The sequence below is a fragment of the Phalacrocorax carbo genome, chromosome 3 (assembly GCF_963921805.1).
Source record: "Phalacrocorax carbo chromosome 3, bPhaCar2.1, whole genome shotgun sequence".
Lineage (NCBI taxonomy): Eukaryota > Metazoa > Chordata > Aves > Suliformes > Phalacrocoracidae > Phalacrocorax > Phalacrocorax carbo.
In genome coordinates, this window is record NC_087515.1 from 119,217,869 (window position 1) to 119,231,948 (window position 14,080).

The following is a 14,080-nucleotide window of genomic DNA, read 5'->3' on the forward strand; positions in this document are numbered from 1 at the left end:
AAAACAGCACAGAGAATTTCACTGATGACTGTGCAAAAATATCTGAGAACTGCATGGAAATGGAGTACAGCTTACTCATGCTTAGAGCTGTAATGATAAAAAGCTGAAGTGTAGAATGAAAACTGGAATCAGCTTTCATTTCTGAACTTCATACAGAGACACCATACAGGGGACTGTGCATAGAAATCAGTAGGAAGAAACTTAGTTTTAAGAACTGGACCTACAGTATCATCACAAAATTTGTATTTCATTACCACCAATAGCCTCGTATCACCAAGAAAGTGTGTCCTGTCCTGGTGGAAGGGAAACAGGGAAAATAACTTCTGGGTATCATTTTTTACCAGACAAACAGTCTCTTGTCAGTGCCAAACATTATAAAACCAGTTATTGAGACAGCTTTTCAGCAAAGAAGCATAGGTCTCAAATCAAAAAAGTGTTAGCTTGGAAAGGTTCAGATTTTCTGGATTCAAATCAGGAATAGATGGCTCCTCCATCAGCCCTGTTCCAACAAGGTACTTTGCTCTGGTATGGACAGTTTGAAAGAATTTCAGGAGTACGGAATCAAGAGAACAGAAAACATTTTCAAATCCCACAATGATACATGTCCACATTGGTCTGGTACAAAATTATTCAACAAGAGAAGCTGGTCAACACCCTGGAGAAATGGATTAGGAAGGCCCACCATAACTTTTAACCAGTCTTTACATCTCACTGAGAGTTTTGGCTTTAAAAAGTTCAGCATGTACTAATGACTAAAAATAAAAAAAAATGGAGCTCTTGTTAATTATCATAATAGAACTATCAGAGCACTCTTGGTCTTGAGTTCCACACTACTCTCAGCAGGATGAAAAAGCAAATGAAAGACTTCCAAGGGAACCAGGCACAATGGCAGCCTTTATGAAAGCAGTCACAAGCCTGAAAGCCTCAACTGTTGGTCTGCAGCACTCAACATAGTCAGCAAGGGGATCTGAAATTTCATTGCAGTTCTGGCAACAAGACACTAAGTTTTATGTCTGGTTTCTTTTTCTCCTTTGGCATCACAGATCTCAGTTTTTGTTTGTGCTGATGCTCCTTTAACAAAGATCTCGAAAACCCAGTTATGCTTGCCCAGTGCTCAAAGAGCAGAGGCCATGTCCATTGGCTCTAGGTAGATCAAAAGGTCCTCCACATGCTGTTGCAACTTCAACACTCAGTTAGAAACATGTAGCACTGGAGTCATTGCAAGCATAAGCAAATCCTGAGAAGCAACTCTGGTGTGGCTGAGGGTCCCCTGAGGCTTCATACAATACCAGCAACTATAAATGCACCCAAAAGAAAAAAGACATGACATTCTAAAAGTAGAAGATGCTTTATCAAACACATTTCAGCATACAGTGGAAGAGGTCCTACAGATTGTGTCCTGTCAATCTATTTAATCATACCCAGATGGCAACTTTCACTTTTTCAAAAGAGCTAAAGCATCGCAAACTGCTTGCAAACTGTTCAGAGCTACCAATGTGAAAATGATCCCAAGAGAGTGTAAGTTTGTTTTGTTATGGTTATGAAGTTACTTTATGAAAAACCAAAATTAGGGTGGGGAATCCCACAGATTACAAGAAAGTGGTAGCTGTACTCCTAGCAACTGCCCCTTTTTCCAGTCAATATGTAAGCCTGAAGATAAAGCTACTTCCATTGACAAGCTAAAAAGAAATAAGCAAGAAATTTGATGCTTAAAGAAACAAGCGTACTCAAGGTGGTCATCATAGTCTCATTTGCATTAAAATAGGACGGTTTAATTTGGTGTAATATGAAGTATTTTCCAGAACAGAAAATAGGATTTTGGGAAACTTTTTAGTCCCAAAGGAAGAAGAAGTTGTTCATTTGCACATAGTATTGACATCTATTCAATAGTTTAAAATGTAAATCTCGAGGAATAAACAGAAGGTGGTGGACATAATATATTTTATATTAAATATACTTTAGCTATATGTTCTAAGATTAGACTGCAACGTTAGCAAAACCTCAGTCAAGTAAAGATAGAATTTCTATGTGAAAGAATATAAAAAAACTGCTGCTGAAGTACAATGTCTTCACGGTAAAGAAGGTTTCCAGAGAGAAAACTATGCCAGGTCTCTTCTGACCAGCAAATTTCACAGAAACAGCAGACTCATGTCAACAGAATCTTGTAAATGAACTTTCCCAGCTGCCTGCAGGAAAAGCAAGCAAAAAGCAAGAATCCTACATTAGAAAATCAAAGGAAAATAAATCATAGTTTGGAATGGGTAGCATGAGAAAATTGTCACAAATAGTGCAAAATCTGCGAAGTATGTAGTTTGTTTAATTGTTTATTTGAATGTGGATTATGTTGAACATCAGTATTCTGGGAGCCACTGGGCAAAACCAAAATATAACACCATGATTACAGACTGGGTTAAAATCCCGCTGAAGTTAGAGGTGGGAATGTTATACTTCATGAACAAGAACCCATCAAACTTATGTTTGGATACAGAGGAAAGAAACATCAGTGGCCTTCAAACTTCAGCACATATCACCACCCAAAACAGAGCACATCCAAAATTGAACAGGTATGTGAATTATGTAGGAGAAGAGTTGACATGGCCTGTCAGGAGGTTATTGCTTCAGTAGGAGAGCGAACAAGCAGACCATACTACAAAAAAAAAAAAGGTGACAGAACAGATAATCAAGGACACATGCACAAGAAGAAATTGAAAATGGTATTCAGAGAGAGAAAACATGCACATGCAAATAGGTTTGCATATGGTCTAAGGGTTTGGAAAAAATGTTTGCTCACTAAACAAAGATGATGCTTCTTTGCCACTTGATTCCTGCTATCTCTAGGGAAAACGAGGACTTTGCACCTTTTCAAAAGAAAAAAAGCCAAAGAACCATTTGGCTCTACAACTGTATTTTCTATACTCTTATTTTTTTCTCCTTCATAAAAAAACTACAAGCCCCACATTTCTGTTGGACAGCCATTTAAGTTATACAGGTAATCTGGACAACATTCAACAAAACACAAAAAAGCAAGAACTTAAAGTAATAACCTATATATGCACTTAAACCACAGCTCCCAAAAGTTCAGCATCTGAAGAAACTTCCATCTTTCAGCAGCAGTAACGACAGGCAAAAGCAGTAAAAGACAACTGCTATTTCATCTTATGTTAAATAACTCCTTTTCCACCTCCTATCACAGTAAGATTCACTGCTCAATGGAGAACACTATTCTTTCTTTGTTCTTAAGTAAGGCAAAGCTCAAAGAGCATGATGAGTACCAGTAAGACGCAGATATCAAAGCAAAAAAACCTGTACACCAATCCAATTAGCATCACGCTGTTCTTGACCTGGCTTCCCCCATCCTTCACTGTGCTGTTCAGCATGAATCTCCCTATGAAACTATCCCTTATTTCTATGTCTCTTCCATGTTTTCACATCACTTGTTCTCCCTTAGCCTAACATATCCTCTGAATGCAAACCACTTCTTTTCTTCCCATTTTATTATTTCCACTTGCATGTGTTCTTATATCAACTGTTTATCTTGCCTTCAACTCTCTACCTACTTAAAGTTTTCTTGCTGTCTAACAAGGACATAAATAAATTGGTCAAAATGCTGTCTCTACTTACAGCAGACCAATTTACTAGTCAAAACAGCATTCTCCAGCAATGTCTCAACCTGTGTCTGCAGCTTACCACCTACTTCTTATGTTTACTGCAGCAGCTGTACATTCTGATATCCATTTACTAACCTAAATAGGCTAGAAAGGCACTGCAAGCAGAGACATGAAAACAAACAGGCTGTATGCAGCTCTGTGCAAAGGACAAGGGAAATCAAACAGGAGAATCAATGAACTGGAGACATAAACAAGAGACTACAAAGAATAATATCAGATAGCATTAGATCCCTTTCCTAGTCACCACAGTAATGTAATTGTCAGTACTATTAATATGAGGCCAGGAGTTCAAGTCCCTCCCAGTCAGAAGCAATGGTGAGGTTCATCATGCTGCTGATCAGGCAAATGGGACAAGGAGTTGAACAGTCAGGCTGAAGAAAATGGTACAGTAGCAAAAAAGTTTTTCCTAGAGCCAGTGCTGCAGGAAGGCCTGCACATGCTGGTGCTCTGACATACAGACCTACACTTCTAGCAACAAGAGGATCCAAGTCAATTCACCATGCTGGAAACACTGCTAGCTTGTTCCTCCAAATGAGAGCAGCCCCTGAAGTATCACTGTTTTACACGGGGACTCAGCTCCTCCCATCAGAAAAATCCTGCCAAACCCTGACAACACAGGACTACCTACAAATACCTACGTAAACAAAGCCTGTTCTCATCACAGGTGCAAACAATAATCCAGTTATCAGGTGATATTCATTTTATTTCCAATTAGTGCCACAATTTCTTTTGAAAGTTAAAATTTGGAGGGTTAGATTTCCACAAAAAGTTTGTATCAGTAAAGATGGGGGTTTGTTAAATGAGAAATTTGAGGAAAGAACCTTTCAGAACAAAGGAAAGCAAGAACAGGATCTGAACAGAAGCAGGAGATGAGACAGGAGAGAACCAAAAGAACAGCATGGTTGCTGGCAGCAGCAGGAGGAAGAGAGGATACTGATGAAAGAAATCCTGCCATAACTGGAATTGTAGCACCTCTTGTTAGACATTGTTCTGGCACATCAGGATTACCTAACATATGATAACAAGGCATTTACCACACAATGCACAGCTGCATTAGGTGGTTGTGCAATCCTAGCTAGGTAAATAAATAGTTCTCTTTCATTTTACTAGTTGACTACGTACTCAGGCTAGTATTTTGGTGCGAAAGTCCAGATTTGTGTCAAGCTGAAGACTCTGTTAAGTTCAGACTTTTCATATTACACACTTGTTTCCTATGATGAATATTCTTTTATCAGAATGACTTCCCTTCCCAAGTGTAACTTGTTTACAAACCTTAGTGGACATCTAAATATTATCAAAGTGTAAACTGAAATGAAATTTAGCCAAGCACTTCAGTGAAAATTCTCAGTATTACACAGTGGTTTGTCAAGGGCAGAAAAAACAGTTATACCCCTATTAAGAGTGTGCCCCATTTAACTAAGCAAAAACTACCTGCCCTTCATATCCTGCCCTTCATATCCTGCATGCACCTTGTCTGTACAAATGCATGCACACCACCACTAAAGCTTAAACACTGAAATTCTGCTCCTAATACTTGGTAAATATAACCTAGACATTATTCAAAAAGGGGACTGCTCCTTCTTCCAGACAAGGTGCCCTCATTATGATCAATCATAATAACAGAGAAAAAAAAGTAATTTGAAAGAAATCAAAGCTATCAATAATAATAATAAAACCCCCAGTAAGAACAGCAGTATTAGGGAGCTTTAGAGTAAATACCATCAAATTTACTGGTAAGTTCTTTGGCTTGACAGTCATGTTGGACGTTTTATTTTACCATTACCCATACACAATTCATTGTAATTGCCTTTGTGAGTCACATGAAGCAGATAAATAGGTAATAACCCATCAGTGTCTCTTCTGATTAAAAAAGTAGGAAATACCAAGTAGAAGTAGCAGAAAGTGTGTTCAAAACCAACAGAGGTGCCTCCTGAGTCAGTGTGTATTTGAGCCGCAGAACTGCTTGAGGCTGGATGTTGCGAACACTAGAACTCCACACGGGTGCAAGGCAAGGATGAGCCGATAGAGAGGAAATCCACTTTGGAACTTTAAGTCTTCAGCACATCTGTTCCAGAAAGTTCCTGGCCTGCACTTTGTTGCAGGCTGAGTATGATACTTACGGAGTGGGACTAGGTAAAGAAGAATCATATATGCTTGCCTCTTTCACAAGCACCTGCATAGGGTACTGTCAAAGATTCTTGAAAGATCATTGACTTCAATTGCTTTTATACAATCCTTGTTGTAAAACCATGATGGAAAATATTAAGTGTTCGTGCTGTCACTTACCCAGTTCTGTAAATGTGTGACCACTTCCCTCATTGGCATCATAAGCAAGTGTCACAGGAAAATAGGGAACTGCAATAATGCTAATTAATAATTGAAGGCTTCTAGTCTCCGAGACACACAAAATACAAATTCATATCCAGATTCTGCAACAGGTCCTTGCAGGTGGACTCCCAGACCTAATTGGATACCATAAAGTCCCAGAGAGCCAGGAGTTTACTGCACCTTAAAAAATAAGGGTCTACATCACTCAAGCCATTCAAGTCTTTTGATGGCTTTAATGTTATACTTAAGTTGCAAGAAAAGAAGCTGTTTCATCATTCTTACAAACACAATTAAAAAAAGTTACCAGTAAGAAGCCCTCCAGAACTGTCATGCCTCAACAGCGCGCCATCATTATCAGAATTTCTTTTACCATACCACTGTTGACACTGCTTCCTGAACCTGCCGCTCACCTCCTGTCTGGCGCAGGCATTTTTTCCTCTTTTGTAGCAGTCACCTGCATTTACTCACAACGAAGATGCTCCGGAACCAGCACTACGAACAAACCTGACAGGCAGAGGGTTCCCGAAGGAGGGTGTGTACGCCTGTGAGACTCCACTTTTCCAAGCCAGATCAGTCCCTCTGACAAAAGTCCCTTCTTTCCGCTTACAAACCTCATCTCGCTTTTAACTTCTAAGCATTCATAACATCATTTTCCTCATTTATAGGCCCTTCAGGCCACGGATTTTTTTCTTCCTGCCTGTTTTATAACTTGCTGCACTGATAACAAGCATCAGTCAGCTGCAAGAGATGTTTCACAGGACCAAGAACTGACACATAGAAAAAACACTGCAAGTAGCATCACCGCAGTTATTTTCTGGGAAGGGAGACACTGCTTAGGACTTGTTTCTTGGGGTCTCCTCCCAGTCCAAGGAAAAACAAGTCGAGGGAGCACATACAAAGCACCGCTTACTGCGCGGGCTGTCTTACTCCATCCTCTGCCTTACGGCCAGAGATCACCAACGTTATTTAGCGGAACGGGGCTCCCTCAGCCTGACCTCCGCACGGCCGTTCCCTGAGGGCTGGGGGACCCTTCCCGCCCAGCGAGGCGCCCTGCCAGCCCGCCGCCGGCTCCCCGGCCGCCGCAGCACGCAGCGGCGGGAGGTGTCTGCACTGGCTGGGCGAGGCCGCGGGGGCACGGCCGCTCGCTGCAGGGGAAGGGGAAGGGGAAGGGACGGCCCGCCCGGCAGCCGGCGAGGTGCCCGGCCGGCCCCGCCACCCCGGCCCACCGCCCGCCCTCGGCGGGGGCGCAGCCCCTCGCAGGCTGCCCCCGCCCCACGGACGGCGCCGAGCCGAGAGTCCGCCGCGCCGCTGAGGCACGTACCTTCCCCCTTCGCGGGCTCCCCGGCACCCAGCATAGCGGCGGCGGCGAGGTCTGCCGAGACCGGGCGGAAGCAGCCGGCGAGGCCGCGGAGGGCGGCGGCGGGAGGGGGCGGCGGCGGCGGCTGGGCCGTTCCTTCCGCCCGGGCCGCGCGGGGCGGGCTGAGGGCAGCCCCGCTCCGCCTCCCGCCGCCGCCGCCCCGCTCTGCCAGGGAGGCGGCGGCCCTGCGAGCCGTCCGTGGGGCGGGGGGGCGGCTCTCCTGAGGCGGCCGCGCCTCCCCTGCACCGGCCGCCGGCCCCCGCTCCGGCGGGAAGGGCCGCCCCAGCCCGGGGGGGACCGGCATCCGCCGCCCGCCAGGGAGAGGCGGGAGCAGGAGCGAAGGTCCCCCGAGGCACCCGTCGTGGGGGTTCGCTTCAGTCTCTGTCATTCACGCCGTGCCCAAACCCCACAGTTTCTGTGGGAATTCTGGAAAAGGGGGGAAAAAAACCCCAAAAAAACCAAAAAGGTAGTTTTGAAAAACAAACTAATCTGGGGTGCTTAAAAAAGATGACAGAAAAACGGGTAGCAGCAGCACAGACTCATCCTTCAACATGTTTTAAGTTGCCTCTAAATCAGGAAAATGGACCTGGGCACCTGGCATGTAACAACACAGTAAAGCAGTTTTCCCCCGAAAAAAAAAAATAAAAAATAAAATTTTGAGGATCAATCTGCAAAAGTCATGAAAAGTAGCAGTAGATCAGTTCTCAACCCACCGGGATCCTGCCATGGAGTCTGTATGTCTGCTAAATAAGGTGTGAAAGGAGCTCAGGGAAGTTAAGGCTGTTAATGAAAAAACTAAACCCCGTGTTTCTCACAGGACCATTTCATGCTGAATTGCTGCTTTTTGGAAAAAAGAGTTGGAGGAGCTGTTTCCAGTTGAAGTCGTGGTAGAAGGTAAAAAGAAAATAAATTGAACAATAGGAAATTGGCAAGATCAGATGGTGCTTATCGAGGAGTTACAGAGGGATTGGGGCACAAAATAGCTGGACTGCTGAGCGTGCCATGTAACCGCGTGCTACAGACGGCGTGGAGGACCAGAGAGTGCCGCCTGTAGCCGAAGCCTGAACAGCTCCAAGAGGAGCCCCTAAGGTCGATGTGCACATCGATCAAATCCGTGGGAAGAATAACAAAGACAAGAGCGAGTGGAACAGGAATAAATATGATGCACCGGAGAACCATCAGCATAATTTTTTATGGAGGGACATTGTGCCTCAGAAATCTGCAGGAGGCTTTGGAGGAGCCAGATTACCACACCTGGGCAAGGCAAGCTGGGTCAATGAACTTGGATTTCCAAACGGTGTTTGGGCAAGAGCTTTCTTAAGAAGTTCTTAGAAGGCTCAGTGGTCATGAGATAAAGGTTACAGCCTTCAGGTGGATGGATACCCAGTGCAAAGATAGGAAAGAAAAGGTAGGAATCAATTACCATGTTTTTCATTGGATTGGCATGACCGGTAGGGTTGTGCAGGAGTTTGTGTGGAGGTCAGTACTGTTCAACATAGTCATAAATAGTCTGAAAAAAGGGGTGGAGAGCGGAGGAGTAAAATCTGTTGTTCATACTGAGTTATTCAAGTTAGTAAAAGTAATTGTCAGGTTGCAGAGCAACCTTTGAATTCCAACTGAGAGCAGTGAAATGATAGCCACGTGTTGACATGTGAGATAGAACTGAGCGTTTAGATGGAATAAAAGGCTATTAACAAATGACTGCTGTTCATGAGCGAGACCTTGGAGTCACAACAGGTGGTCTATGGAATCTCGGTGCTTTGTGCTCGGCAGTGGTCAAAATCAAGTAAGATTTGGTAACAGTTTGGAAATGGACACCCTAATTCTCTCTCTGTGTGACTGTCACTGCTTGGGTGGGGTCTGCAGCTCTAGCAGTTTCCACCTCAGAAGGGGTACAGTAAAGCTGTAATATAGAAAAATGCAACAATATTTCTCATGAGTCTGAAATTCTTCCATATAAAGAATACTAAATGAAATGGAGGTCAGAAGACAAGCTGATGGGAGAAGGAGGTTGGGGAAATAATGACAAAAGCCTATACAATGGTATGCAAAACTGAGTTGAATGGACCATGATTCCTCAATGTCTTTTCTAATGCAAAACCTGTAGAAAGCAAATTAAGCTAACAGGTAGCAGTTTCAACACAAAAAGCATTTTAATGTAGTCTTAAACTTCACTGGAGATGTCACAGTTTCCTAAAAGTTTACCAGGGGTTGCAAAAAGATGAGGCAGACTTATGGAAGGGAAATCCATCAGGGGCTATTAAACGTGAAGATGCTGCTTAAAGGCTCAGGAAGCCCCAAGAGCCATCAGTCTTTGGGAGGTTGTACCAGGGAAGTAGCCCAATGTGCTTGCCCTGTCCTTGGCACCTACTGCTGTCAAAGTCAGAATGGACCGTTGGCCTGATCTGATACAGTTTTCAGTTCCTATTTGCAAGTAACATTGCTTTATTCTGAAATTCACATCAAGATAAGGTTGTTTCTTATTCCAGAACTCAGTTTACCTACTCTGCATTTAAAATATCAAAGGGCTGCCAAGGTGCTTGAGGTACTGTCGATCAGAGTACACCATTTTATTAAACTGTTTATAAAACTTGATTGTTAACAGTAGGTAAGCTTATGGGGGAATATTGAAATGGTGACTCCATGTATTACATTTGATATGAACCGGAGTTGGTCAGTTACTGCAGTGAAGTCACAAAAAATACTTTCTTTCATGTTGTAGAAGAGAGAGGCAATTTGCCCTGGTCCGTTCTGAAGGGATGTTCAAAGGAATCAGAATTCCTCAGCTCTGTCCTGGATTTCACACGTGAATTTCTGCTTTTGAAGAAATCATTTCAGTGTTTTGACATTTAGATTCCCCACTTAAAAATGTTAAAAAAACAACCTAAATTGTAATGGTTAGATGCAAATTCCACGCTGGCATTGCCTCCTTCCCTGTGAAAGGATCAACATTAGGCTTTTGCTCAGCAGTTTGTGATCTGATTGCTAGTTGTGATGAGGACAGATGACAGAAAGCAGGAGGAGGGGGTTTGAATGGTCACCCTATTATGACCACACCAGTATTCTGTTTATCAGTGGCTGTGTTGTAACATGGCTGGGCTTATTTTCTTAAATTTATTTTAATAGTTGAGAAAATTGGTAGTTGTCCTCACAGGAGAAGTATAGGCCGTAGTTTTATGTGTGGTGGGTATATGCTTTTTAGAGGGCAGGTTCTCAGTGACTTTTAATCTCTTGAGTGAGACCATAAAATAGCTGATTAGCATTAATTTCCATAGTGGTTTCCCTTGGGGAAGGGACTGCATTTGGCATGAACTGCAGAGGGGTGGCTTAAAACATCTCACGTATGTTCTGTTCAAACAGGGCTCTGTGGTGCATTTGCATTGCTCAAGATATTGCTCATATGCACCGAAGTTTTAGTAGTAGTAGTAATAATACAGTATAAGCTAGTTATTTGTTGATTTGTTTTCTGTCTTGATATTTGTAATGTGCTTTTTTGGTAGGTATCCTTTGTGAATTAGCATCTAATTTTATGGATTACAGGCCTGTAGTTGATCTGGGTGTTTTATGTAGTAAACAAATAATAAAAATAGAGGTTAATCAAACCAGTGTCTGTGCTAAATGATCAATAATATAGTGGCAGAATGTAAATCAATAAGGCAGGTGAAGCGGGTGTTTTGAGGGCAACATGTTTTGTTTAATAGCCCATCATCGCAGCTCATCCCTTGTGTAGCCACTCTGTACTCAACTGTGACATAATTGATTTTTAGATGCATGTTTTCATCACTTATATCCTCACATAAGGGGTAAATCTCCTTAACCCCTTAAAATCATCAGTTCTCCAGTTTCTGAATTTATTTCTTAAGTTTATTTTCTATGTATGATGTAAGAATAAAAGATTTTGAATCTCTGCAGTGTTCAAAGATTTCTTCAAAGATTCATTATCATTCCATCTGGAGAATGTGTTTTCAGGAGATCACAAATTATTCCAAAATTCTGGTTGTAAAATTTATAAGTTTAGTAGTAAAGTAGGACAGTATATATGAATACATACATATGGGTCAATTAGACACATCTAATGATTTATTATTTTCAGTAGATTATCTGTAAATATGAAACCCAGTCATCTTTAGTATTCACCAAATTATATAAATACCTTTACTCCCCAGCTCTTTGTTTCTTCTGTTCTCTGGTGCTTTGAACACAATGGAAAGGCCTTTCCGGTCTGTGTGGCTCCTCTTTGATGGACTCACAGAAATAAATGTAATAAACTAAAGGTGATAGATGGAAAGGTGATGCCGTAAGAGTAGCCTACAGTCAAGATAACAGAATTCAGTGGTTCTTTTACAGTTAAAATATTAGTCTTCATGTTGCTAAAGCATAGTATTTTTGGAAACACTTTACTAAAGGTAGAGTTACAATAATGATAAATAGGATCTGTCACAGGACACTGATATAATTGTATTTTAAGAAGTCCATGTCTGCAACGCTGCAAGTGTTACTAATATTTTAAATTACCTGTTTAATCAATGGGAGAAAAAAAGAGTGTTTCTCTGCATCTTTCTGTCCAGCTTCCGTGACAATTTTTTATTTATATACAATCCCGTTTTCTTTTTTTTTTTTTTAAAAAATTATGTTTCCTATTCTGTGAACACACACTGCACTGGCTAAATGGAGACATTTGACTGCACTGGGAAGGCAAAAAATAGATTGCAACATTTGGATCCCAAATAGATTTTCAGTAGACCAATTCACTCCCTCAGAATTAAGTATCTTAAACCTTATATAACCAAGATCTTAAAATTAAGAATTTAAAAATATACATGGTTTATATAAATATTTAGATTGCTCATGGAAGTAGTTTTCACACTGAACAGCTCAGCTATTGTGTGCATACTCATTTTGTCTGAAGGGATTTTTTCAGAAGTATGTAAAATAAATTCTTTGTGGTTTTCAAATTACTTTTTAAAAAATTATTATTACAGAGTCGTTGGAAATGGATATGTTTTAAAATTATGAGTTAGAAGTGATGTCCTAGAGACAGTGAGATATTTCAAAAGTAGTTGCATCGTCAGTTCCCAAAACAACTGAAACAGAGTTTGCAAATGGATAAAGTTCTTCCAAGGACCAAGCTGGCTTTACAGGTAGTTAATGTAAGAAAGGGAAACATTAAGTTGGAAAAGGTTATTATTCCAGTTCCACATCTCTATGGGAAAAAATGGATTTGACGTAGTGTTGATTGGCTCATTGTACCCTTATGTGTGGGCACATGCGAACCTTCTGGTATGAATTTGAGCATGTTCATGTCATAAATGGCAGCAATAATATTTTAGTATGTATTCCTGTATTATAAGACTAAAAAAAGCTAACTGCAAGCATTTTGGAAATGGAAGTTAATTGGAGATTTTATATTTTTTATATCGTATATGTATTATTGCTCTCATGATTATTTTTTTAAGTATATAAAGTCAGAGTACAGCAAACACATGAGCATGTGAATGGTCTCACATAAAGCAATGGTCCCAGAGCTTCTGAGCATACATAGACTTTGCTTATACAAACAGCCCCCTTGCAAACACTGAGCTTAAAGCAGCTCGCATGCATAAAAATTTTGCTAGATCAGGGTGGAATAGAGTAAGTACATACAAGGGCCACTTTAACTGAGGCATAGGTTAAAAAAAAAAAAAAGAATTTATGTTGTAAAAGCTTGGGTTAGTGCTTTATAAGGTCAGATCTTCCTGAGTATTTTGCATGACTTCCCTGGTTATGTTTTTACTGCTACATAAAGCAGGACCCGTGAGTGTCCTTCAGTGCTGGACTACTGATTGTCCAGACTGGTTAAGGGTTAACCTGTTTTGGGCCCATGAACACTCTTGTGAGCAATCCTGGGCACAGTTCAGAGTACAGGCTTGCACCAGAAGCCATGCTCAGTAGGCAGGATGGACAAGACTGAGCCAAATGTGGGGTTCCTCACCTCGCATAGTCTTCCAAAGCTGTCCTAGCAGGCTTCGTACTTTCAATGACCACATACTCTCATGCTGCATGCAACCTAGGTTATATGAAATGGAGAATTCCCAGTGGAGGTCTGCAATACAGTCTTCATATTTTTCAGGCACTTACAAATAAAGAAACCCTACACAATATAACAGTTCAGCCTAATGGCCACAGTGGTACCAGCTGGGTCCAAAAGGAGACTTGGACCAAGTACTAAGAAGTGTACATGTGGCCAGACTGTGGCCCCTTGTCTCTTAAGGATCCCTGGTGCTATTTCATGTAACTGCAGGGACATGGCCTCTGACAAGGCCCGAGTATGAACATTTTATATAGCCAGGTACCAGGAAGGACTTGAGAAATGTTGGTGTTGAAACAAACAAGTCTAGAATATTTTTGCTGGCAACAAACGAGAGGCACAATGGCATTCCAACGGGTCTGAGAAGTTAGTTGGTAGTATCTCCAAGCACCAAATAAATCTGCAGGAGATAGGTTCTTCTGGCCAGGGCCCTGGAGGCCATCTGCTGCGTACTTGTTTAGTAATGTAAATAACACAATAATTGCTATGACCTATATATTTAAGGCTATTTTCATAGTTTAGTTTAAAATACTTAATCCAAAGAAAGCACAATTAATGTCCAATCAAAATATAAAATACCCTTTACATGTCAACAGTTATACGATAGCAAATCCAGTCGAGGAACAGATGGTAGTGTCTTTGTTAATCTTGCCCCACAGA

General features: G+C 41.5%; 1 protein-coding gene and 2 long non-coding RNA genes across 5 annotated transcripts in view; 1 reads left to right on the plus strand and 2 right to left on the minus strand.

Moving 5' to 3' along the window:
• Positions 1-7,756, minus strand: part of LDAH (lipid droplet associated hydrolase) — a 129,641-nt gene extending 121,885 nt beyond the window's left edge. For both annotated transcript variants that reach the window (XM_064448122.1, XM_064448121.1), the window contains exon 1: positions 7,318-7,756. In XM_064448122.1, the coding sequence (XP_064304192.1) occupies positions 7,318-7,741 (424 nt within the window). In that variant the 5' untranslated portion in view covers positions 7,742-7,756. The remainder of the gene's footprint in view (positions 1-7,317) is intronic.
• LOC135312685 (uncharacterized) lies at positions 1,330-7,303 on the minus strand. The gene is made up of 2 exons (XR_010372376.1): positions 6,407-7,303; positions 1,330-2,186 (listed from the first exon to the last, which is right to left on the minus strand). It is a non-coding gene; the product is annotated as an uncharacterized LOC135312685 (long non-coding RNA).
• A 140-nt stretch (positions 7,757-7,896) lies between the features above and the next one.
• LOC135312684 (uncharacterized) overlaps positions 7,897-14,080 on the plus strand; it is a 54,305-nt gene continuing 48,121 nt past the window's right edge. For both annotated transcript variants that reach the window (XR_010372374.1, XR_010372375.1), the window contains exon 1: positions 7,897-8,761. This is a non-coding gene — a long non-coding RNA (uncharacterized LOC135312684). The remainder of the gene's footprint in view (positions 8,762-14,080) is intronic.